A 24,851-nucleotide genomic window follows, 5' to 3' on the forward strand; every position below is an offset into this window, starting at 1 on the left:
TCATTTTGTTCCTCTCTCCAAGCTTCCATCGGCTACGGAGACGTCCGAGATCCTGGTCAGGGAGGTTTTCAGGGTTCACGGATTGCCCAGTGACATTGTGTCTGACCGTGGTCCTCAGTTTACCTCTGCTGTCTGGAAATCCTTCTGTTTGGCCATTGGAGCTACAGTCAGTCTCACTTCTGGATTTCACCCACAATCTAATGGTCAAGCGGAGAGAGCCAACCAGAAGATGGAGTCCACGCTGCGTTGTCTTGTCTCCTCTGATCCCACCTCTTGGTCATCTCAATTACCCTGGGTTGAGTATGCCCATAATACCCTTCCTTCATCTGCCACTGGGATGTCCCCCTTCCAATGCCTTTACGGATACCAACCTCCTTTGTTTCCTTCTCAGGAGAGGGATCTCTCGGTTCCCTCTGTCCAGACCCATATTCGTCGTTGCCACCGGACCTGGCATCGGGCCAGGAAGGCTCTCCTTAGAGTTTCTGACCGGTATCAGATACAGGCGAACCGTCGCCGTATTCCTGCCCCAGCTTATACGGTTGGAGATAAGGTTTGGTTGGCTACACGGGATCTTCCTCTACGGACGGAGTCAAGGAAGTTGTCACCTAAGTTCATTGGTCCGTTTGTAGTGGAGAGAATCATAAATCCTGTGGTGGTTCGACTCAAGTTGCCTGCAACACTTAGAGTGCATCCCACTTTTCATGTCTCCTGTCTCAAGCCGGTTCACCTCAGTCCTCTGTTGCCTCCTCCTCCTCGTCCTCCTCCTCCTCGGATGATCGGAGGTGGTCCTGTCTACACGGTGCGCCGCATCATGGACTCCAGACGGCGGGGTCGAGGGTACCAGTTTCTAGTGGACTGGGAAGGATATGGTCCAGAGGAGAGGAGTTGGATTCCTCGGCGACAAATTCTGGATGACGACCTGATTCGTGACTTCTACCGCCTCCATCCTGGCGCTCCAGGTAGTCCGCCCGGTGGCGTTCGTCGGAGGGGGGGTACTGTCACGAATCCCGCTTCCTGAGTCTGGGTTTGCCTGTGTGTCTGTCCTGGAGTGTGTTTCAGGTGTCCTGGAACGCACCCTGTCTGGTTGCCGGGCGAATTAGCTCATTGGGAGATTGATTTCACCCGCACCTGTTTCCCGTCAGTAATCTGCACACCTGTCCTGATCATCATCTCTACCCTTCAAAAGCTCTGACCTGACTTCCATTCCCTGCCGGATCGTTAGCCATGAACAGTATGTTGTGCCTGAGTACCAGACTCCAGTTGGATAGAATTTGTTTTGTTGTTTTCATTTACGTATTGCTTGCCTTGAACTTACCTCCGTTTGTTTTGTCTTCAGTTACTCACCTGGATCATTCACTCCATTCCCGCCTGGTTGACAGAGGATTCTGTTACTACATTGGATTCACCTATTTCCTCTCATCTACTCACCACCGCTGCCCGCTACGCCATCTGGATATATCTACCTTTTCACATTTCACTGTAAATAAATACTCACCTTCTTCCTACGCTCCTTGTCCTGGTCTGCTTCTGGGTTCGATCTTGAAAGATCGTGACACATATGTATATACTGTACTCTATACCATCTACTGCATCTTGCCTATGCCGTTCTGTACCATCACTCATTCATATATCTTTATGTACATATTCTTTATCCCTTTACACTTGTGTGTATAAGGTAGTAGTTGTGGAATTGTTAGGTTAGATTACTTGTTGGTTATTACTGCATTGTCGGAACTAGAAGCACAAGCATTTCGCTACACTCGCATTAACATCTGCTAACCATGTGTATGTGACAAATACAATTTGATTTGATTTGATCCCAGTACCGATCATCGAGGTGCCCTTTGAATGCATCACCACGGACATAGTGGGGCCCCTGGTAAAAACGGCACGAGGACACCTGTACTTCCTGGTAATAGTAGATTATGCCACCCGGTATCCCGATGCCATTCCCCTTCGGGCGGTGGTCTCCAAGGGAATAGCCTGGGAGCTGTTCCACCTCTTTAGCCGGGTGGGCATCCTGGAATGAGATCCTGACCGACCACAGGATATTGGCGGTGCTGGACGCGCTCAGGCAGGCTGGGTTGACAGCGAACCCCAAGAAATGCAAACTAAGGTTCGAGGAGGTTGAGTACCTGGGCTATTTGATCGGACAGGGGAAGGTCAAGCCCCAGGAGAGGAAGGTCCACGAAGTACGTAACTGGCCTGTTCCACACACCAAGACACAGGCCAAGTCCTTCCTGGGACTGGCAGGATACTACAGGCGGTTTAACCCCAACTTTGCAGCTATAGCCGTATAACAGTGAAATGGACGGGCGAGACTGAAGTGGCGTTCAGGCATCTGTAGGTAGCGCTTTGGTCCCATCAGATTCTCGTAACGCCTGATTTCCAGGTACCGATGTTGGTCCAGATGGACGCATGCAACACGGGACTAGGGGCCGTTCTGTCTCAGGTACACGATGGGGAGGAGCACCCCATCATGTACATAAGCCGAAAGCTGATACCTAGAGAAAAAAAGTCCTTGATTGTTGAGAAAGAGTGTCTAGCAGTGAAGTGGGCGCTAGACATTCTCAAGTATTACCTGTTGGGCACCCATTTCACCCTGGTCACAGACGATGGACACAAACGATTGGGTCACAAGGTGGTTCTTGTCCCTTCAACGCTTCTCTTTTTCTGTTGTGCACAGGTCAGGGGCGAAGCATGGGAAACGCGAATGCCCTATCGAGAAGGGAGACATACATCACACTGACGACAGCCCACTCCCCGACCGCAGGTTAGCCACCAGGGGGAGACTCGTTGAGGCCTGGTGACAGACGGAGTCTACATCACACGGTGATGGCTCCCTCTGCTGGGCTTGCCAGGTCTCGACGGGCTCTCTGGCCAGGACTGATTGCTCACCAGCTGGACGAGTCCCATAAAGCTGCCAGATGGGCAGCACACAGGGGTAGGGACTGAGGAAGAGAGGTTACTCCTGTATAGTCGTGCGCAGTACCAAAGATAACGGAGGGAGCTCGGTTTTGTTCCCCACAGGATACAGCGAGAGCACAGTTGATGGTTTCCCGTATTCTTTTCTCTTTGTTTATTATTTAAATAAACACCCTTGCAACCGAGCTAATACAATTATGTCCATGTCTGATCTGTGTAAACATCTTGACCAAACCCCCTGGTCTGCCACACTAGATTGAGGAGGAAAAAATGTAATTTAATACATTTTAGAATAAGGCTGTAACGTAACAAAATGTGGAAAAAAATCTATGGGTCTGAATACTTTCCGAATGCACTGTGTATGGGCTGTATAATGCAACTATAGGCTATTGATCATTTGAGAAAGTTGTAAAAAAAGCTTGCGCTCTGTTCCTTGCCTCGAACTTGCACACTATTCTTTCATCAAGTGATCATATTTTCACCCATCAGACTATTCTCAATGTAACCTTGTCTTTACTAATATGTAAAATGCATGTTCATTTAGAATGGCCCATTATTAATTGTGCAGGAACAGTGGCAGGAACAGGAACAAGGGCAGGGGCAGGGAAAAAGACATGTCATCTGTATGCACTCTAATAGCGAATGGAGGCTGCATTCCTGCTGGTTGCTTTTTCAATGATGCCTGGTAGGCTACTCCAGTTATTTCACTCCATGCATTAACCACTGTTTGAGGAGTATGCAGCCTCTTTCTGCACGACAGGTGAGATTCGGCCCAAACTCTGTATGCCATGGGTTCCTCAAACCTGTTCCTGCAGGTATCCAGTGCTTTATTTCTGAAAATAAGTGAAATCTGTTCGGGAACATCGAGAGTAACATGTTTTCACAACAAAGCATATTTCATTAAACTGTTGACAGCCCCTCTCTCTGCGAGCTCAAGAAAGAGATGAAGGAGAGAGAGGAGGAGATGGAAAAGCATGGTGCTGAGATATTCTGCAGCTAAAGGTAATGTGTCAGCCTCATAATGCCCTAGGCTACTAGGCTATTCGAAATCAAATACAAATTCACTGTAATTGTAGGCTAACTCTGTAAGCTGCCCTGCACAATCAATTAATCAACAGCATCACCTAGGCCTATACTTTCTCTCCCAAACTCATGGATAGAAAGTTTGGAGCATAGCATAAGGTAGGCCTAACCAGGCCATCCAGTTTGCATAATACTACAGTCCACACTCAAAGGCAATTACTGGAATTTATTTAATTTTTGAGTATAGGCTAGACCAACTATGTACCAAAGACACCTTAAATCAGTAAATAAATATATAGATTTTTTTCTGACATGCATAATATGCTGTAGGCTATTTATTGTATAATAGTACAATCATTGATTAAATTCAGGTAATTTTTGGGGGGGCTTGCATAAGCTCTAATATGCATGTGAGTGTTTTGAATTAATCATCACCTTAGAAATTGCTATAAATTTCTTTGTGTCAGGCATTGAAACAATACCCACAATGACCATGTTTTCCACTCATTTTCAACCTGTTGTTGAACTACTTTCTTCAAATTGATCATCTCAGTGAGACGAGTTTTAAAAGAACGATACTGGGTTTGAGTGTTTGATGTAATTTTGGATTACATTGACGTCAGAGTGGTTAGAAGGACCACAGGGCCCTGAGTACCAGGCCATCAGATCATTAGTTAGTTGGCTACTACCAATGCATGTCCAGAGTGCATAAGAGGAGATTACCTTGACGGTCACTTGGAATTTTACTGCGGTCATCACTCACGACTGCCGGTGTGGTGGTGATATGGTCAATGCAACATCCCTAACGTCAATACATTATGGAATTCATATACATTCTATTTGGAATGTTATTAACAAGGTGCTTGATGTTCATTTTGGACTTGTCAAGCTGACACTGCTGAGCTTGGGGATACAGTGGCTCTCATTAGCACAGTCTGCTGAATCTATTGACAGAATCCCACATGACCTGGAAGATGCTACTCATCATATATATATATGTCAGATAGAAGCAATGATCAGGGGCTTAACAGATGCAGCTCCCAGATGCAGAGTCCATGGGGTCACAACCACTATAGTTCAGTGTTGGGACTGACTGAGCAGGCTGGGCAGGATGCCATACAGACATCTCACAGCCTGCTGCCATGGAAATACAGAAGGTTTTTGGGAGCAGCAGCACTTCCTACAGATGTAGGATCTTAATTTGAGCCAGTTTTCTACAGCAGGAAAATAATCCTGCGGCAACAGGAAATGTGAATTATTATGTGGATTATTATGAATGGACATTTTTGGAGGGGATGATACATTTTTCATTAGGTCAAAAGAAGTCTGAATTTTCAAAGTGGAAATTACAAACTTTAGAAGCCTTTTTAAAACTAAAACACACTACAAGTTTCCATTTCCTGCTGTGTAGGAAAATTTTCAGCAACAAAAGAGTGATCAAATTAACATCCTACATCTGTAAGTGCAGAATGCAACGTCTATATATATTTACTTCCCCTATGCCAGACGAGAGTGCTCAGTTTGATTAGGATGTGTTTCATCAGTGCATCAGCAGGACCAAGTTACGAGTCAGTCTTAGGCTAACTGGGAGCCATTAACACATTGTGCAACCTGCTAGAGCCATACTGTGCATAGGCTTGGGTTAAAGGGCTTCCCACCCCTCAATTCACACAGCCCTCCTAGGCATGGCCACCATATACAGCTACATGATGATTTATGCCATTAAACCCATAGTGCGAGCTCTATAAACATATTCTCTAAATACATCCCTGTTCAGCAGGGCTGTAAGGCAGGAAAAGGCCCAGGAACCGAATCACACAAAGCCCATATAGAGGGCACAAACACTAGCCAAGGCATGGATGAATCAATCGGCGATGGTGTTCACCGAAAAGCATCGCAAATAGATTGCATTTTCTGGGGAAATATTATTCAATTCCCTTGTTCTGCCAGATGGTCCGTGCAGCTAGAACGACTTCATCAGGAAGCGACTGGTGATCTATCCTGCGTGGAGAATGGGAATGTATTCAGGGGGAAAAGGAGCTTTATTAGAGCTCTGTGAGGGCACTCCAGCTTATTGAGACAAATACGGCTGGCAGCTGAGGAAGGGAACAGAGCCTGCAGCCGGGGGCCTGGAGCCCTAGACCCTGCAGACTGGAGCAGGCCTCATTTGGGGCAAATAGGAGGGGAGGGCAGAACCACTTCCTTCCTGCTTCCTGCGTGTTCTCATCCCAGCTGAGTCAGGTGGGTAACCCTGTTGTTTTAAACTAGACTCAGCTCCCATTTATACTGCTAAGCTGGAGAAAGTCCATGCATTTAACGCAACTCAATGATGCACAGCAGTTTTTAACACTGGGCTGGGCGAGAATGACTCCTCTACGCTGCTGATGTAAGGAACACAGAATAATACTGCTAATTAGTTAGAAGCTAATGATAACCAAAGTCAGGATAGAGAACATCTGTGTGCATGGTTGTTCATTCAGAGCTAATATATTTTTATACAATGGCCTAATGACTGACAATTGTTCAGTGAAAGTATAACTTAAAGGGGTTGCAGTAGTCAGCTCTATGGTATGATTGTGATGGGAGCTGATTACCCCAGCATGCTTTTAAGAAATCCCCTGGAGGGTTAATTCTAGTCTGTGTGGGTGGTAGGAGGCCCTCTGATACCATGTGACATCCTGTTGTCTGGTTTGGCTGAAACACAATAACAGTACAGATAAACATCTAGAACCTTGCCTCCAGTTTGCATCTGTTGTGTGTCAGTTGCACGTGAGATGAAACACAGTAAACCTCAATTACAGAAAACCTGGATTGCTGATGCTGTATAATGGCAAATGAGAAGCTTTGAAGTCACTGGCCACCATAGGAATGAATGGAATTCTACAGTATTTCAATAAAATGTTTCAAGGAATGTTTCAGAATTACATATATTTATTTGTTGTAGTGGGGACAGTATTTGTTTTTTAACATCTTCATGTTCAGTTCTTAATATAAAGTGTGCATTAAGGTTTATGTAATAGAATAAACTTGTCAAATATTAATGTCGACATTAATAAATGCATTTCTATAGCTTCCAAAATATATATATTTTTACAATGGTGGAGTACCAATATGGCTGCTTGGTGGCTTCAAAACAGCACCACCCTGTCAGTTATCTAGGGTTAATACATATCATTGGTAAGCCCTTACTACCAATGCAAGAAGTGAGCTCAAGATGCTTTTAAAACATCATGCCATCGAATATTACCTTAATGCTTGTAGCAGCATGCCACTGATGTGCGGCTCATTACCTCTAGACATTGGCCATCTCATTTCACGGGCTCGGTTTTCATTAGCTGTCCGGGCCTCCTGCCCATTAACTAAATTAAGGCTTGGATGCAAACTTCTGGCTCCAAGCAAGACCTCTGGGCTGCTTAACTGGGCCAGTGAGCTTCACTGACAGAGGGACACATTTATTCCAAACCCAGGCCTGACTCAGCCATGAGAAAGGGGGTGGGTGAGAGAGAGCGTGAGAGAGAGACAGGGAGAGAGAGAGAGACAGAAAAAGAAACGCAGAGAGTAAAAAAAGAGCTAGAGAAAGCAACGGAGGGGTGTCTCTGAGATGACCATAACATCCAATTTACATACATTACCGTCACACAGCCACAGGAAATGAAATAAACATAAGTCCCAGCAGAGAGTCCTAGCCAGTGAGTTCTTAGTGAGTGGAGACACCCCTTCTAGAGGAGTGACAGTGTAGGCAGGCGCTGCCTAGTCATCATGACACACCACACTGTCACTTATCGAGAGGATGACTGGAATGTCTAAGACAAATGGCTGTGGAGCAGCTACCAGAAAGAGGAAAAACATGTAGCTCCATGTACATTATGGCTTAAATTGGTTTAATATGTCTCCAGTTAGGCATGATGCTGAAATAACAATAACTTGTGTTCCTGGTACATTAAATACGATGGGTCCTGTTTGTGCCCTGTTATCCTGTAGTTCCTGCTTCCCAGTCTTGTCTTCCTCTCCATTTCTTTGTTCTTGTGAATGGTTTTTCTCCTGCGCTATCTTGCATGATGGACCGACTACCTGTAACGGTATGCACACCATTTCCGTCCCTGCACTACTGTATGTGCAGGCACATGGTTACTAATACATTAGGTGGGAGCACTGAGGCTGAGTGAGTACATCATATGCATTGTAATGATGCAAGCCATGTGGTGTCATAGCTCAATACCATCAAGGTGAGATTCACACTCGGATGTGTTAATCCACGATTCAGCTTGTGAACCAGAGTCAGGCTAGAGGTGCTTTAAACAGACACACATGGAAATAAACCCATCTCACCATAGGAGCATGAAAAGAAGTACCTAGTGAACTATTGTACAAAGGCGATACGACTACTTCAATACCACAGTGTATATGAGGCTCAGGCAAGTTGATTTATAATGCAGAATTTCGTCACTATTTCATTATTGCTACTGTCCATCAAGACGAGGCTACAGGGGTTTAACCACCAACAATGCTTTATAATTCATGATTGTTCTACACAATTGATGAACTTTCCCTATACTGTTGGTTGCCCTTTTTAGTATTCAGTGAATGCATGATGACAGAAAATACGTTGTTATGTGAGTTATATAAAACACTTTTCCCTTATTGTTAACAGTAACTGATTTAAATTATAACAAACACTGAAATGTAGCTATTGCTCACTTTTTAGTTTTGATATATGCTGATCATCGAGTTCTCAAAATTCTAGCAATAACATGTATGCATACATGCCAGAGTCATTGAAAAAGTTGAAATATCTATGTGGAATGTGATTTGTTGCGCATTTGAAATGCCCAGTCCTGTACGGAGTAGTAACTTTTCCTCGGGGCGGAAGTTGTACCGTTTGCTGACGCTAGGAGCTGTCCATGGTGCTGAAGCGTCAGCAGCGTATTAGCTGTCTTGACGGTGCTGACAGCACAGAGAGCCAGGAATTTGTTTACTGAGCGTTACAATTAAACGGGCTCTGCGTTTCAGTTGATTCTTGTCAGATCTGCTTATTGCGCGACTTGCTAAATAAGTGCAAAAGCAGCACGGCTTTCTCTGTGTTTCACAGACCTCACGGACATTTTATTTATACGTTTGCTTATTTTGCTCTGGAAAGTATTTAATACAAGGACGTATTCTGTGAGCAGAGAGCGACTTCGACTTCAGTAGACATGTGTATAAGAAGAGACGACCAATTACACGTCATCTTTACGGTGTTGGTTCTCGCTGCTGCGGTGACAAGCATACATGGGCAAGGTAAGAAATAGATTCAGTCCTACGTGGAGTTCTGGAGAAAATGACTACGTTTTAATGTCAGTCTGCTACGATAGTAGACTATTTGCGATATCAGCCCCTACGGCTCCGCGTACGGTATCAACTGTTCCTGGCACCAGATCTACAAGTGTGTTTGTGCTCTTAGTATAATTCTATATTTATATGCATAAGTCCATTAAGGACAAGGATCTGTATTCTGTCCCTGATATCCTCGCATGCATCCCGGTCTGTCTACAATAAAGTAAAATCCCCCAAAAGCCCTTAGTACTTGGAAGCAGAAAGAAAACGTCACAGGAACTTACGTTACTTAATTCCTTTAAAACATGATGTAATATTTAAAAAATGTTTCACTGGGTGTGTTTGCATCATTATATACATTTAATCAAGCTTAGAGCTCTACTTAGTCATAACAAACACATGGAACAAAAGTTAAGCATGCCCTTAGTTAATAAATAAATATATGCTGTAAATATATGGAATACAAATGTAAATATTGCACCAAACATAACATACACTCTCAATTAACATAGTTACTGATCATATTGCTTGATTCATTAAAATGGGCAAGGGGTTTGTAAAAAACATTTTAGGAGTCTACTTTGTACTCTCTATCACAACACGTTTGTTTTGGTTTTTGACAACCGGATTCAAAGAACAACTGTAATGGAATATAATAATTATGGCATACAATACTGCCTTTCTGGTTAAGAAACATCAATGAAAAGTCATATTCAATAATGTAGCATACAATTAGGAGTAGCCTAGAACAACATTTTACGCAACACCGGGTTGAGCAGACCTTTACTATTTGTGTGAGATGGTCCATGTGGCAGACGGTGAATAAGATTCTAATCCTCAGGAAGATGGAGATTACTGACCGAGCTGTTTGACACAGTTGAGTGCTACAGCGGGAAGCGCCTCTACCCATTGCACAGTGCAACGGTCTTTAAAACAAATACATATATTTTTTAGGTGCAATGGTCTCAGTTATTTATGTTCTGTCCACACAATTTTATAAAGCCATGTCACTCGAACTTTGTAGTCTGTAAACAATATCCCAATCTTTATTCAATTATGTGACTTTTAAATGTCCTAAACCAGTTTAGGCTAGTCTACTATTTTCTCTCCACAATAGTCATCCCTATGATTATGAGAAACCACATCATTTTTTCCTTTTGCCTCTGAGCAAGTGAATATTTAACCTCTTTGCTTTCACCTGCAGATCTATGAGTTTAGTTTTTCAGTCATCGTTTATTTTTCATAGAAACTGGATCGATACTGTAGACTGACATGAACTTCATCTGAGCCAGTATATGCATCATGAGACATGCAATTTATTCTGTATCCATAATGTCATGTAAATAACTCATGCCATGCACTGTTCAGGCTCTCTACACAGAGATCCCATCAAATACTTTATGAATAAGACCCTATGAATTGCAAATTCCCCTTTGTGTGAAACCATTAGCTATTTGTCTAAGGAGCTTAGAGGATTGCGTATAGAGTACTAACTGTGAGAGTGTATAAACAGGCCGACAGGCTGCGTCAACAGCTTTCCCACTCTTCTCTCTATTGCAGTCATCCGGTACAGTAGACCAATATGTTCAAGGGGTATTTCAATGTCATACACTGATTTCTCATCGGCATAATGTGTTGTGTACGTTCCCTTTATTCACAGATGATGACAGACCAATAAATACTTATATAACTAGATTTAATAAAAAAGTCTTCACTCCCGGTGTCAAATTATGACAACTGACTACACTGTCATGATACAAGCCATTGATTTGGTTGACCGATTCAGCTGACCAATTACATTAAAAAAATAACAGTTAAAGACATGATATGAAGTTACAGTAGCTGTCAGCTGACACCAGGCATAACTGTTTATGTCATATGTTGAGTCATTATTATGACTGCATTATTTAGGCCTAACGACGAAGCATCAAGTAAACAACAACTTCTCTGTGTCGTGACAGCCCATAGTGCTTAGTATGAGATAAATTAATTGCTGACTGCTTAAAGAATTACAACAGCCTCCCCGTAAACACACCAGCTGACCAGCATCCCTCGCTCACCGCTGAACACTCCTGGAAGAAGGAACAAAATGCACACAGTATTTTTTTTAGAGCAAAGTACCTTTGATAGTTTCCATTAGTGCATTCAAGGCTGAAGATATTTAATAATAACAATCAGCAGTGTAAATGTGCCCTTGTGTTGTTTTTTACTGTGTAAACTTGAGCAATGTTTTTAATGCATCAGACTTTCACGGAGCAGAAAACCAAGCCTTGCTTCACTTTTCTTTGTATGGCTGATGTCAGCCTGGATTCAAAGCTTTGGCTAGAGATAAATTGCTTAACACCTTGAAATACAATGGAATGGTATTCATCTTGACAGGGTAATTACTGCTCAGTGATCACTATCTATCTTAAGCTATTTTAAGGTCTGACCTTTCACCTTTCTCCTTTGTCTTTAAAGAGCGGCTATCATGCATGCTATTCATGCTCTCTACAATACGCACGCACGCACGCACGCACGCACGCACGCACGCACGCACGCACGCACGCACACACACACACACAAACGATTTCCCATTCTTTCTTTGGATATCTTGGTTTGTGTGTGGTAGTTTGTGTTTCCAACATTTTCACAGTAATTCGGAGCCCATTATCTCTGTACAGTGTCCCACATTATCTGAATGTGCTAACATGTGCAGGGTGGGATCTAGGAGATTGAGTTTGGGGATGTTTTATGTATCCTGCAGCTCATTAAATCAATTACGAGCCCCTCCTGGTTGATGGAGCTCTCCTTGACACGCCACTGTTGGTTTGAATATTGTACTAAAGATGAAAGTCCATGATTAGAATAATGAGCCATTCAACAGAGCTGTGTTGTGGAAGAATGAAGGATTATTACCCATGGTTTGTGCTAGATGGGGGTTCAGGGGCTGGAATATGCCTGGAAACAGGTACTTATTACTCTAAGAATTGCAAATTAATTTAAATTGCACGACAGAGGTTTTCACTAAAAGTCCATATTTTATTTTTGCTCTTGGGGACACAGTTATCCTCCCCAAGTTTTGTGGGAGCTTGATATTGAGACAGGGTGGGGGTAGCTAGTTCCACTTTCAGATAGATGTACTGTAGACAACATAGAAAATCAAATATTGACCATTTCTCAATAGAATTACAAGCTTATGTAAGTTGATGTACTCTTAATCGATAGCATGCAGTCATTCAGTCTATAGCCTAAAAAAAAATCATAAAGCCACCATCAACTTAGTCACGGATGGAGCATTTGAGATAAATGAGTGACACCCCCACCTCATTTTAGAGCGAGGAGAGAAAGCCTGTCATTCTTTGTGATCCGGAGTAATCGTTTCCTCACAGCGTTTTTAGGAAGGTGGTGGGAGTGTGTGGCACACAGGCAGGCAGCAGACGTCCCATTCAATTATACTGCACGTTCTTGAATTCTGATCATCCTGTAATTTCAGAGGAGGGGATAGAAAATGTTCAACACCTGTTTTCTGGATTACTGGTGATTAACTTCATCAAGGGCCATTCAACATCTGCACGCTGTCATAATTAGTTTCGCTTTCCTTCAGCTTGTCAATTGTAAATGAGAGTCATTATGCCAGAATGACCCCTTTTCCGGGCTTGGCGCCTGACAGTGCCGTTCCCTGCTTCTCTGCCTTTCTGCCTCTCTCGGCCTACCAGGTGGAGCATATAACCTGGCTTTATGCTGCCATTTGTCAGCTCTCCATCTGATAAGGCTTTCTGCTCTTACAGTATGTCACGTGCATTGTAATGTCAGTCATCATCTTTTTAAATGTGGTTTAAAAGGTTTATATTTTTGTGGAAACTATTCTGTAAATATCTTGTTAAAATAATCTCTGAATTCATTTACATTTTACTCTGCAATGATTCTCTCTATTTGACATTTTATTGCTGTATGTACTCAATGTAGAATTAATTCTGTTGTTCTTGTATAAATAAGGGGTTGCTTTAGTCGTCAAAACCTTAGCCTAGAGAAAAGCATGGAACCTTTCATGGCTGTTTACCATTGCTTCACTCTAAGTGGCCCTGGGTATGGCTCTTTGGTGATAGATAAGGATTTGATGAGCAGGTTCTTCAGGAGGACTTATCATCCGTTTTCAGATCGTGATGGTTCCTCTCGTCACTCTCCTGGTAATCTCCAGTGGGGTGAAGCACATTTAGAGGGTTCACACCGACCGCAGCCCATTTCACCCGGGCCATGCGTGCAGCGATGGAAATAAGAAATCTCTTCAGAGGCGGATCCCATCACTCACAGCCAATCCTTTTATGATATATCACCCTCAACAGAGAGGGTCGAGGCAAGAAGCGGTTAAGAGAGGGTCAGGGATTGAAAAAACGTGACTCGCCAACATCAGTGGCAATGTAGATTAAGTGGATTCTCCCTCCCTCTCTGCCTCTCGTGTCCACCTCCATTTGACCTCTGACCTCCATCTCTCAGCTGAATAGAGTGCTGCCTGCTGCTACCTCGTCAAGGCAGAGCAGAGTGGGCTGAGCTTTTAGCTGCCGTCCCTTGGGCCTTTTGCCTTATCAATCCTACAATCACTGTCCCACAAAAAAAAACAGTCAGTGTGGTGAGCCCCTCCCCCAGTCCCCCACCCCAGTGTTCACGCTCTGCCAGGCTGCGTACACACCTCTCTAATCAGGAGTGGCGTGTGCTTGGGTTGCAGAGGAGCTGGCTCTCTGAAACAATTAGGCCCAGGGATAGCTCCAGCTCTCTTCCCCCTGTTCTGAATGCCAGATCCCATCTAGAAAGCACTTCATCTGGGCTGGCACAGAGGCCCTAGCTCGGCTGGGTAGCACCGTGTGGAAGGCAACAGGTAATAGCCTGTGTAATGTGTTTGGAGGAGTAGCTTTAGTATTCACAGCCAATGTTGACCTCAGCCAGGCAGGGCCACCCCCACAGTAATTTCCTCTGAAAAGATGTAATTGAATTCATCAGGAAGGGTAAACATATTGTAAGTAGCAGAGTGAGATAATGATGTTGTGGATAGATCAAGGAAGGGGATAGCAGCTTCACAAGTAATTGAAAATGGGCAAAGCCAAACACAATGGTATTGGTAGTGTGTCTGACTTACGCACTTTGCTTTTTCAGACAAGCTAGCTAAATACTACCACACTTTGTGATGTCGTACATTGACTCAGATGGCAGATTTCTTTTTTTTTACCACACCAGCCATGGGAGCTGACTACGAAATTCAGCCTGACTACTAAAAAAGCTCACTCCAATCACTCCCCCTCACAAAACTAATTCCATTTTAGGAGAACCTTTCTGTGATTTGTTTAAAGGAGGCAGTTTAAAGGACACACACACATAAGCAAACACACACAACCGAAGCTGCACACACTTGCACAGGTACGCATTCAGACAACGATTGCAATCGGATAAAGCAGAATATTAGATTTTGGTGATGTGTTTTCTGTAGATATGTACAAAACAATTCAGGCTGTTATCTCAAACTGATTGACCATTGCAGAAGAGCTTTCTTCCCTGAATAGCAGGCAGTCCAGTGGATGCTTATCCATCCAATCCTAATCTTAGGAAAATAAAACGTTTTAGTTTATTTCCAACTTCATACTACTTCTTGCTACATATCTATATATTGATTGTGTTGTTGTCCCCTGTGTAGGTTTGCTGGGCTTTTCTGTTATAGAAGAGTGCCACTCGGTTCCTGCCATTTACCTCCTAGCACTCTTTCTACCAACAGGGCTATGATGTGGTTGTGGTTGTGGTTGTGAGCATCTCATCCCTGTGTTGAGAGGTATTTAACCATGATCCCAGAGGATCCTGCCGCATGTATAATTGAGAGGTTTTCACATCTGCTGCCATGTCAGAAATATTGAACATTGTCGCTCAGGGGAACCACGGGGCAGCCTGTTCTGTTCTGTTCTGTCAGTGCAGACTGTGCAGTGAGTGGCCTGTAATTAGGACGCTCCTCTTTCGATTAGTTAGCAGAGGAGCCGGATCTCTGTTAGGCCCTCACATTGATTGGTCTGTTGGGCTTTTTCCAGGTTAAATCCATCCTGTGGTAACCTAACGTAGCAGGCGTAAAAGAAATGCCTGAAACTACATGCTCCATATTCTGGTCATGACGAGAAAGGAAAAAACTGTCGGGGGAGGTTCTCTTCTGCACTTTCTTGTAAATGTGGAGGAGGAGTTAAGATGGAGTATCACAATTCCGGTTGGAAACAACTTCAGAGAGCCAGCTAGAAAACGTGCCATAGCTAGCTGCTATACAATATGTTTCACTGGGACTGTAAACAGCGACGCGCGCGTCCAAAAGCAGAAGCCGTGTCACAGGCTGTCTACCTTTTCCCCTGAAAAGTGGATGTTGCCTACTCAGCTGAAGGTGGTCATGTGGTGCCAGACGAGCCCAAGGCTTTCTGTCTTTATTAGGCTATAATGAGGCCAAAGCCCAGCTGAGGACTCCTGTGTCCCTCGTTGTTGTTGATCAAATAAAAACGTAAAGAGATGTATTGTGTGAATTCAGTCATTATATCATCGCTTTCATTCATTTATGAAGGTTTTCATCACTGAGTTTACCTATTGTTTTACCTTTCTTTTGGTTAACTGATTCAATATATTATGTAATATGGCCGCATTGGCTAAAAGTCAATTTTGTTGTACTTGTAAATAACAAACCAATCATAAACAATCCAATCAATTTTCCTTGGACTACCCACCCTTCTCACATCATTCACACTGAAACAAAACCACACACTCCCAGGACAGCCACAGCCTATATTTCTGTAGAGCGGCCACTGTAGCTGAGAGGATTGTATGTGTGTGGTGAGATGAAAGCCTGGTGTATATAGCCATTCTGCTCAGCCAGCGCCAGCAGCTCTGACGAACAGCGGGACAGACAGACAGTGCTAAATGTCTGTGTGCTGAAGCTCCCTCTCCCTGCACATTGCCAATGCATTGGAAAACAGAGAAAAAGCTGCCTTGAAGGCTGGTGTGATTATAGCGTATGTGAAATACTACTCTTCTCTCCAGCCATGTTTAAAATGTATTATCTATCTGCAGTTCCTTGTGGAGCACTTGTATGTGAATGTGATCAGCCTACTTCACTTCAGGGACCTGGCTTTGAGTGGATGGCTCTCCAAGTAAATGTATGTGTGTTTTTATTTTCTCAAGCTAGATGATTCACAGGTAGAAGACAGAGGGAAGGGAGAACGGCTTGGAGACATTGGTTTGTTTTATAATTTTTCACTCGCCACTGCTTTTGGTATTCAATGATACATGTGAGTGTGTTATTTTTCCAATCCCGCCCAACACCCAAATAACATAGAGAAGTTAGGCTATCTGGTTGGTGTGTGTAGATCAGACCACCACACAGGCTACACCTCTACATGTATATTGTAATTGTAATATCTGTACAGTTCATAGATCATTGGTTTTAATGTGCTTCTTGGAGCCATAATTATTAGCTGTAGACCTTGTCAATAATTCACTCCGGACTGACGGCCTTCGTTGGAGGCCTCGTGCCATAACTCCTCACTGGAGGCTTCATGCCATGGATCATCACTGGAGGCTTCGTGCCATGGATCATCACTGGAGGCTTCGTGCCATGGATCATCACTGGAGGCTTCGTGCCATGGATTATCACTGGAGGCTTCGTGCCCTGGATCATCACTGGAGGCTTCTTGCCATGGATCATCACTGGAGGCTTCGTGCCATGGATCATCACTGGAGGCTTCGTGCCATGGATTATCACTGGAGGCTTCGTGCCATGGATCATCACTGGAGGCTTCTTGCCATGGATCATCACTGGAGTGGAGAGACACACAGGAGGCCTGGCTCTGGGAGAAGGCACAGGACTCACCAGGCTGGGGAGACATGCAGGAGGGTTAGGGCTTAGCATAGGCACAGGACTCACCAGGCTGGGGAGACATGCAGGAGGCCTTGTCCTTGGCCGAGGCACCGGATACACTGGGCCGTGGAGACGCGCTGGAGGTCTCGAGCAAAGAGCCTGCACAACCCGTCCTGGCTGGATGGTGACTTTGGCCCTGCACGTGCGGGGCGCAGGCACAGGACGCACTGGGCTGTGCAGACGCACTGGAGACACAGTGCGCAGAGCCGGCGCAGGATATCCTGGGCCGTAGAGATGTACTGGAGGTCTGGAGAGCAAGGCTGGCACACTCCGTCCTGGCTCGATGCCCACTCTAGCCCGGCCGATGCGAGAAGCTGGGATATAGCGCACCGGGCTAAGAACACGTACTGGAGACACCATGCGCTCCACCGCATAACACGGTGCCTGACCAGTACGACGCTCGCCACGGTAAGCACGGGGAGTTGGCTCAGGTCTCCTACCTGACTCCGCCAATCTCCTCGTGTGCCCCCCCCCCAAAAAAAATTCTGGGGCTGCCTCTCGTGCACATTTCCTCGAGCCCACTCCTCGTAGCGTCGCCGCTCCGCTTTAGCTGCCTCCAGCTCCTCTTTAGGACGGCGATACTCTCCCGGCTGTGCCCAGGGTCCCTTGCTGTCCAAGATTTCCTCCCATGTCCAGGAGTCCCCTTCCACCACGCTGCTTGGTCCTTTGGTGGTGGGTAGTTCTGTAACGATCGTCCTGGGAAGGAGGTGACCAAAACGCAGCGTGGTAAGTGTTCATGTTATAAATTTTATCAAAACTGAACACTAAACAAAATAACAACGAGGAAGAACGAAAACGAAACAGTTCTGTCAGGTAATACACACAAAACAGAAAACAACTACCCACAAACCACAGGTGGGAAAAGGCTACCTAAGTATGGTTCTCAATCAGAGACAACGATAGACAGCTGCCTCTGATTGGGAACCATACCAGGCCAAACACATAGAAATAGAAAACATAGAGAAAACACATAGAATGCCCACCCCAACTCACGCCCTGACCAACCAAAATAGAGACATAAAAAGGATCTCTAAGGTCAGGGCGTGACAGTACCCCCCCCCCCCCCCCCCCCCCCCCAAAGGTGCGGACTCCGGCCGCAAAACCTAAACCTATAGGGGAGGGTCTGGGTGGGCATCTATCCGCGGTGGCGGCTCTGGTGCGGGACGTGGACCCCGCTCCACCTTAGTCTTGGCCCACTTAGGTGGCGCCTCTGGAGCGGGACAATGCAGCCTGGAATTCAACGTAAAATCAACACCATGTCATTGGATTTAGGTTAAACGTTGGGTTAAAAAATACAAAATGTCCTTACGTTAATGACTTTTTACAAATCCAATCAGTTTTCCACGTTGGTTCAACATCATCATGTTTTTTGGGGGTTGAAATGACGTGGAAACAACGTTGCTTCTGCCAGTTTTTGCCCAGGGGGCAGTGTGCGTGTGTGCCCTCAGGGTCTTTCTGTTTGACTCTCCATGCATCTAGCCCTATGTCGGCAGCGTGTTATCAGCCCTATGTCGGCAGCGTGTTATCGGAGAAATCCAATCTTGTCACATCAAGCGAGGCCCCTGTCCCCTGCCACAATGGAACAGACTGACGTCTCCTGGCCGACGAGATATTCTGCTGTTCTGAGCTGTCATTTGAATGGCAGATGACACCCCGTCAGTCAGTCACAGGAGAGATGCAGCGAGAATAGGGATGGCCAGTCATCACACAGATGGCCTCACCCCATCGCCTCTGGAGCCACACTACGCCTCAGCAAGGGCAGGCTCAGATTCACACTCACAGCAGACACAGATTCTATTATAGTTTCTAGTCTGGAGAGAAACGCACATGCACAATGTTTCGTTGATGGAGCATTTTGCATGTTATTTATTTATTTGAACTTTTCCAAGATCAGATACACACACTGTTATTTTACTAGGCGATTACATATTCAGCTCTTGTTTGTCTTGTTGTGAAAGAGACAAAACAAGTATCAGTGAGTTTGTTATTTTCAATCAACTCCTCCCTGAATTGTGTGCAGGTTAAATGGTTCAGTGCCAATCAGAGAGAGGATGGTAATCAGAGGAGCTGAGGGTTAGACCCTGTCATGCTTAGTGAGATGTGGGGTCTGGATGGTTGAGCTCACTGGAACATTATCCAGATGTACCATGGTAGCATCTAGCTAACCCGGTCTTATAGTCTGCTCCATTAGACTACAGGCCTGTTATTGTAACACACAGTAGTCAGAAAGGCAGAGGCAAACAGACAACACCCTGAAGACTGCAATCTACTGGTCCAACCCAACACTGCAAAGTTTGTTAGATCAGTTTAAGTCTTGTGTTTGGGAGTTGGAGTTACTCAAAGGATATTGTCTCAGATGTACTCTACTCTATGAGGAAACACAACAATGGGCAATTTATTCAATCCACTTTTTGTGTCAGTTTACGTATCACAATAAAAGTTATATTATAGTAGTGTGAGGGAAACACACGTTGCAACACAGAGCTGTTCTCTCTCCAATATCATTTTAAGAGGATATTGAGATGAGAAATGAGGATAGTGGGGACTGGGGTGTATTGAGAGTTACCGGGCGAGTGTGTCTACCATGCGAGTGTGGGGGAGTCTCTGCACATGAGCCTTTGCTGTGTGTACATCCCAGGATTAAATCTGGATTATGGAGGCAAACAGAGAAAGGGAACTATGACAGTAGGGGATGATCCTAGCCAGGGCTGGAGAGTGGGCTGCCCACAGTTCACACACAACACACACTGTCTGTATGCGGGGCTGGGGTAAACATGCTTATTCTCTTGTCTGGCTGTTAGAGAAAATAACATTGTTTGTTTTTAAGCTTTGCTGTTACAATTGGGAGTCAGGTAAACACCAAAAACTGCCTACCATTGAGACATGCATCAATTCAAACCCTAATATTCTCACATTGTGAGTCATCTTCTGAGAACGGTGGGGAAAGTAGGGAGGAACATAAGAGAAATCATTTTAATGGACTACGCGAGGCCCCAAAAGGCATGTAATGTCATCCCAAAAAGACAGTATGTACTATAATTGCTCTGGGTTGTTCTAACAAGCTCTTAGCCAAAGAAGAAGCTTGCAAAAATATGCCTCTCTAGCAGATGGTACCATTGTTGCCCTCTTGTTGCTTTTCACCACTAACATCAGTAGCATCATAGACGTAACTCCTGTGCCTGGTAGCAGGCACTTCTTTGAAATGACTGCTATAATGGGGAGCCCAGATGTTTATCGCAGACTGGCTGAGGAGCGGGACGTGGGAACGAATACTGTGCCAAAGATCATCTGAAGGCATCCTTTGAGAAGACGTCCTTGATGTCGCTATCAACTCATCTCACATGCTTTTCCTGAATTTGCACAATTTGCTGTATTTCCCTGTAAAACGTCCCTCTCCTCCTCGCTGTCCTTTTAACAGAACAAAAGGCTGCTATCACAGTTGTCTGTCAGTGTGTAGAGAGGCCCAGAGATGGTCCAGGTACAGAGACTCAGATAAACAAGGCATGTCTCTTATCATTCCCCCCAAAAGACAGGGCCGGCAAAGGGCGGATTCTGTCCATCGATATTTGTTTTGTAATATTTTTCTGTTGCTATTTATTTACCACAGTAGCACCAGATGTATCATAGCACACCACACACACACACACACACACCACATAGAAGCAGCAGATTTCACACCAACGGAAGTATAATAGCATCTGTAATAAGATTACAGTAGTGGAGGCATGTGTTGTATTTTCATGGCAGGAATCGCACGATGGTTCATCTGAGGTGGAAGTTTGTAAACAATTTGACAGAGAAAGATAGTGAAAGGGACGAAGAGAGAGAGAGAGAGGGAAGCAAGAGATAAAGAGGGAGAGAGAGAGAGGAGGAGAGAGAGAGAGAGAGAGAGACAGAGAGAGAGAGAGAGGGAAGCAAGAGATAAAGAGGGAGAGAGAGAGGAGGAGAGAGAGAGAGAGAGAGGAGGAGAGAGAGAGAGAGAGAGAGAGAGAGAGGAGGAGAGAGAGAGAGAGACAACGTGGTACATGCCCTTTGGGTAGGATGCCGACTCATTCTCTCTTGGGGAGGTGGAGGTTGTGAACGTGCTGTCTGAGGTGGCACCCCCATAGGCACGCCTGTCATACAGTTGACTGCCCGTGCTCTGAGTCACTTCACAGCTAGGCATGCACAACCATAGCTGCACTCAGCACAGAGTCTGGCGACCCCTTTGACCTCTCCAACGTGGGGATGACTTGTTTCCTTTTTGTTTACTGCTATTAGCAAAACACAACTCCTTTATAGTCGCCTTCATTTTGAGAGTAAGTAACGACCCTAGAGGGTTTTGAGAAGATCTTACCAAGACGTGCCTGCCTGCCTGCCTGCCTCACAGCTTCAATGCAATTACCTTCCGTTAATAAAGCTGCCCAGTCCTGAGGCTGGGTCGCCCTCCCCTGCTCCCCCCGGCCCTCCTCGGCCCCTAGACACTCACTGTGTAATCAAACTAACGAAGACCTCTGCTCGTGAGGCGCCAGGCTGTTTACCTTTGCTGCTGTGTGGATTGACGGCCGGGCCGTCTGAACTGAGGCATGGATTGATGTGAAAAGCACCTCGGTTGCTGCGGGATGGAGGGAAAGGCAGGCAGAGGCAGCCCTCCTCTGAGGGGGTAGGCTAACTGAGTTTGACAGAGCTGTTTCTGCTGTGGCTGCAGGGATGCTGCTTCCTGGGCCAACTCCAGGACCCTCAGCTTTGTGTCTGGATGTGGAGTTGAGGAAGTGGTGAATGGTAATGCAGAGGGAGGAGGCCCAGTAACCCCTCTGTGGACTGTCAGCGTGCTGAGGGCAGCAGCACACCACTCACTCCTCTCTGTGAATCTGCAGCCTTTCTGAATTTTCCCCTCTATTTATATTACACTAAAATGTTCTTGCTTCCCAAGAGCTTAAGTAAAGCTTTCATTTAGAAATCCAGGGCTTAAAAACAAAGGTGTCATTGTACGCTGATGATTCATGTTTTCTTTTAAATCCACAATTTGGATCCCTCCACAGCCTCATAGAGGATCTAGATACTTTTTCTAACCTCTCTGGAGTGTACTATATTACATGTTGGATCACAACATTTTTTTACTTTTACACTATCGTGTAGTTTACCAATAAAATGGTCTGATGGTGATGTGGATATACTCGGTATACATATCCCAAAAGAAAGAAATGATCTCACTCTAATACATTTAATAGAAAGTTAACAGAAATAGATAAGATCTTGCTGCCATGGAAAGGTAAATACCTGTCTATTTGTTGAAAAATCACCCTGATTAACTCTTTGGTCATATCTCAGTTTACACTGATTAACTCTTTGGTCATATCCCAGTTTACATATTTTGTTATGGTCTTGCCTACACCTAGCGCACAGTATTTTAAATTATTTGAAAAAAAAATATTCCGTTTTATTGAGAACGGCAAGTTAGACAAAATTAAACAGGCTAATTTATATAATGAATATGAATTTGGAGGAAAGAAATTCTTAAATATTAAAGCATTAGACCTCGCAATAAAGGCTTCAGTCATGCAAAAGTTATACTTAAATCCGAACTGGTTCTCTAGCAAATTAGTAAGAATGTCTCACCATGTGTTCAAGAAAGGCCTTTTTCCCTTTATTCAGATTACAACCTCTCACTTTATTCAGATTACAACCTCTCACTTTCAGTTATTTGAAAATAAAATCATCTCCCAAATATTGCTATTTTAAAACAAGACAAAAAATTGGTTGCAATTTCAATTTAATCCACCAGAAAAGGACAGAACAAATTACACAACAAATATTGTGGTAAAACTCAAATATACGACAAAAAAATGTATAATCTTCATGAATTATATCATAGGACTGGTGGAGTTGTGTCATACATACAGCTAACAAAAGCATATGGAAATGTCTGCTTTACCCAAAATTACAACCAACTACAACATTACAGCAAAAATGGAAGAGGAAGGAAGAAAAAGTAAAGAAATGGTCTGCCGGCATTAAAGATCTTCATTGGTTAAAGAAAGTATGCCAGTTTCATTTAAGGACCAAAAAATGGACAGCCGTGCCATATAGATTGCAAAAGAGATTTTTGACATACCGATTCTATGGCAAATGGTCTATGAACTGATACGCAAAACGACGCCGGATTCAACATTTTTCAATTTAAATTATTATACAGAATTCTTGCAACCAACATAATGTTATTTATATGGGGGATACAACCTTCCCAGCTCTGCAGATTTTGCTGCGAAGAGGCAAAATCATTAGATAATTTGTTTTGGTACTGTCCATACTGTTGGTAACTTGTTTTTGGTCACAGATCCAGAAATGGCTGAAGAATTGCAATATTTACCTGGAGGTAACCCTGCAGATAGCTCTACTGGGTGATCTGAAAAGTCATAGTCAATTGATCAATAAAATAATATTTTTTGCAAAAAGTTTTATTTTCAATTTACAATCTGTAGAAACAATGAGAATAGAATGGTTCAGAACTTTTCTGAAACATCACAGGACAGTTGAAAAATATATGGCAAATAGAAACCCAATATGGATGGTGTTAAGAGATAGATGGGAGGGGTTGAATGGAGTTGAAGGTTGGGACGAATAACAACAAACAAGAACAAGATAACTAATGTAAAACATACTGTGTCCATAAAACATTTATGGGTTAAGAACTTTTGTGAAAGAGCACAGTTTGAAAGATATGGCAAATAGAAATCAAACCAGATGGACATCAGAAATAGATGGGAGAGGTTGAGGATAGAGGAAGGACAGGAGTAGAAATAAACAAAATATACAATTGAAGTCGGAAGTTTACGTACACCTTAGCCAAATACATTTAAACTCCGTTTTTCACAATTCCTGACATTTAATCCTAGTAAAAATTCCCTGTCTTAGGTCAGTTAGTATCACCACTTTATTTTAAGAATGTGAAATGTCAAAATAATAGTAGAGAGAATTATTTATTTAAGCTTTTATTTCTTTCCTCACATTCCCAGTGGGTCAGAAGTTTACATACACTCAATTAGTATTTGGTAGCAATGCCTTTAAATTATTTAACTTGGGTCAAACGTTTCAGGTAGCCTTCCACAAGCTTCCCACAATAAGTTGGGTGAATTTTGGCCCATTCCTCCTGACAGAGCTGGTGTAACTGAGTCAGGTTTGTAGGCCTCCTTGCTCGCACACACTTTTTCAGTTCTGCCCACAAATCTTCTACGGGATTGAGGTCAGGGCTTTGTGATGGCCACTCCAATACCTTGACTTTGTTGTCCTTAAGCCATTTTGCCACAACTTTGGAAGTATGCTTGGGGTCATTGTCCATTTGGAAGACCCATTTGCGACCAAGCTTTAACTTCCTGACTGATGTCTTGAGATGTTGCTTCAATATATCCACATAATTGTCCTACCTCATGATGCCATCTATTTTGTGAAGTGCACCAGTCCCTCCTGCAGCAAAGCACCCCCACAACATGATGCTGCCACCCCCGTGCTTCACGGTTGGGATGGTGTTCTTCGGATTGCAAGCCTCCCCCTTTTTCCTCCAAACATAACGATGGTCATTATGGCTAAACAGTTCTATTTTTGTTTCATCAGACCAGATAATTTCTCCCAAAAGTACGATCTTTGTCCCCATGTGCAGTTGCAAACCGTAGTCTGTTTTTATAGTGGTTTTGGAGCAGTGACT

At 44.1% G+C, this 24,851-nt stretch overlaps 1 protein-coding gene across 1 annotated transcript in view; it reads left to right on the forward strand.

The window, feature by feature from the left end:
• Nucleotides 1-24,851, forward strand: part of LOC120057522 (seizure protein 6 homolog) — a 248,463-nt gene that overhangs the window by 4,998 nt on the left and 218,614 nt on the right. Inside the window, exons 2-5 of the mRNA XM_039006117.1 lie at nucleotides 2,008-2,192; nucleotides 2,393-2,574; nucleotides 2,687-2,773; nucleotides 2,862-2,944. Coding sequence (XP_038862045.1) covers nucleotides 2,008-2,192; nucleotides 2,393-2,574; nucleotides 2,687-2,773; nucleotides 2,862-2,944 — 537 coding nt within the window. The remainder of the gene's footprint in view (nucleotides 1-2,007; nucleotides 2,193-2,392; nucleotides 2,575-2,686; nucleotides 2,774-2,861; nucleotides 2,945-24,851) is intronic.

Source organism: Salvelinus namaycush, chromosome 12 (genome assembly GCF_016432855.1).
Source record: "Salvelinus namaycush isolate Seneca chromosome 12, SaNama_1.0, whole genome shotgun sequence".
Lineage (NCBI taxonomy): Eukaryota > Metazoa > Chordata > Actinopteri > Salmoniformes > Salmonidae > Salvelinus > Salvelinus namaycush.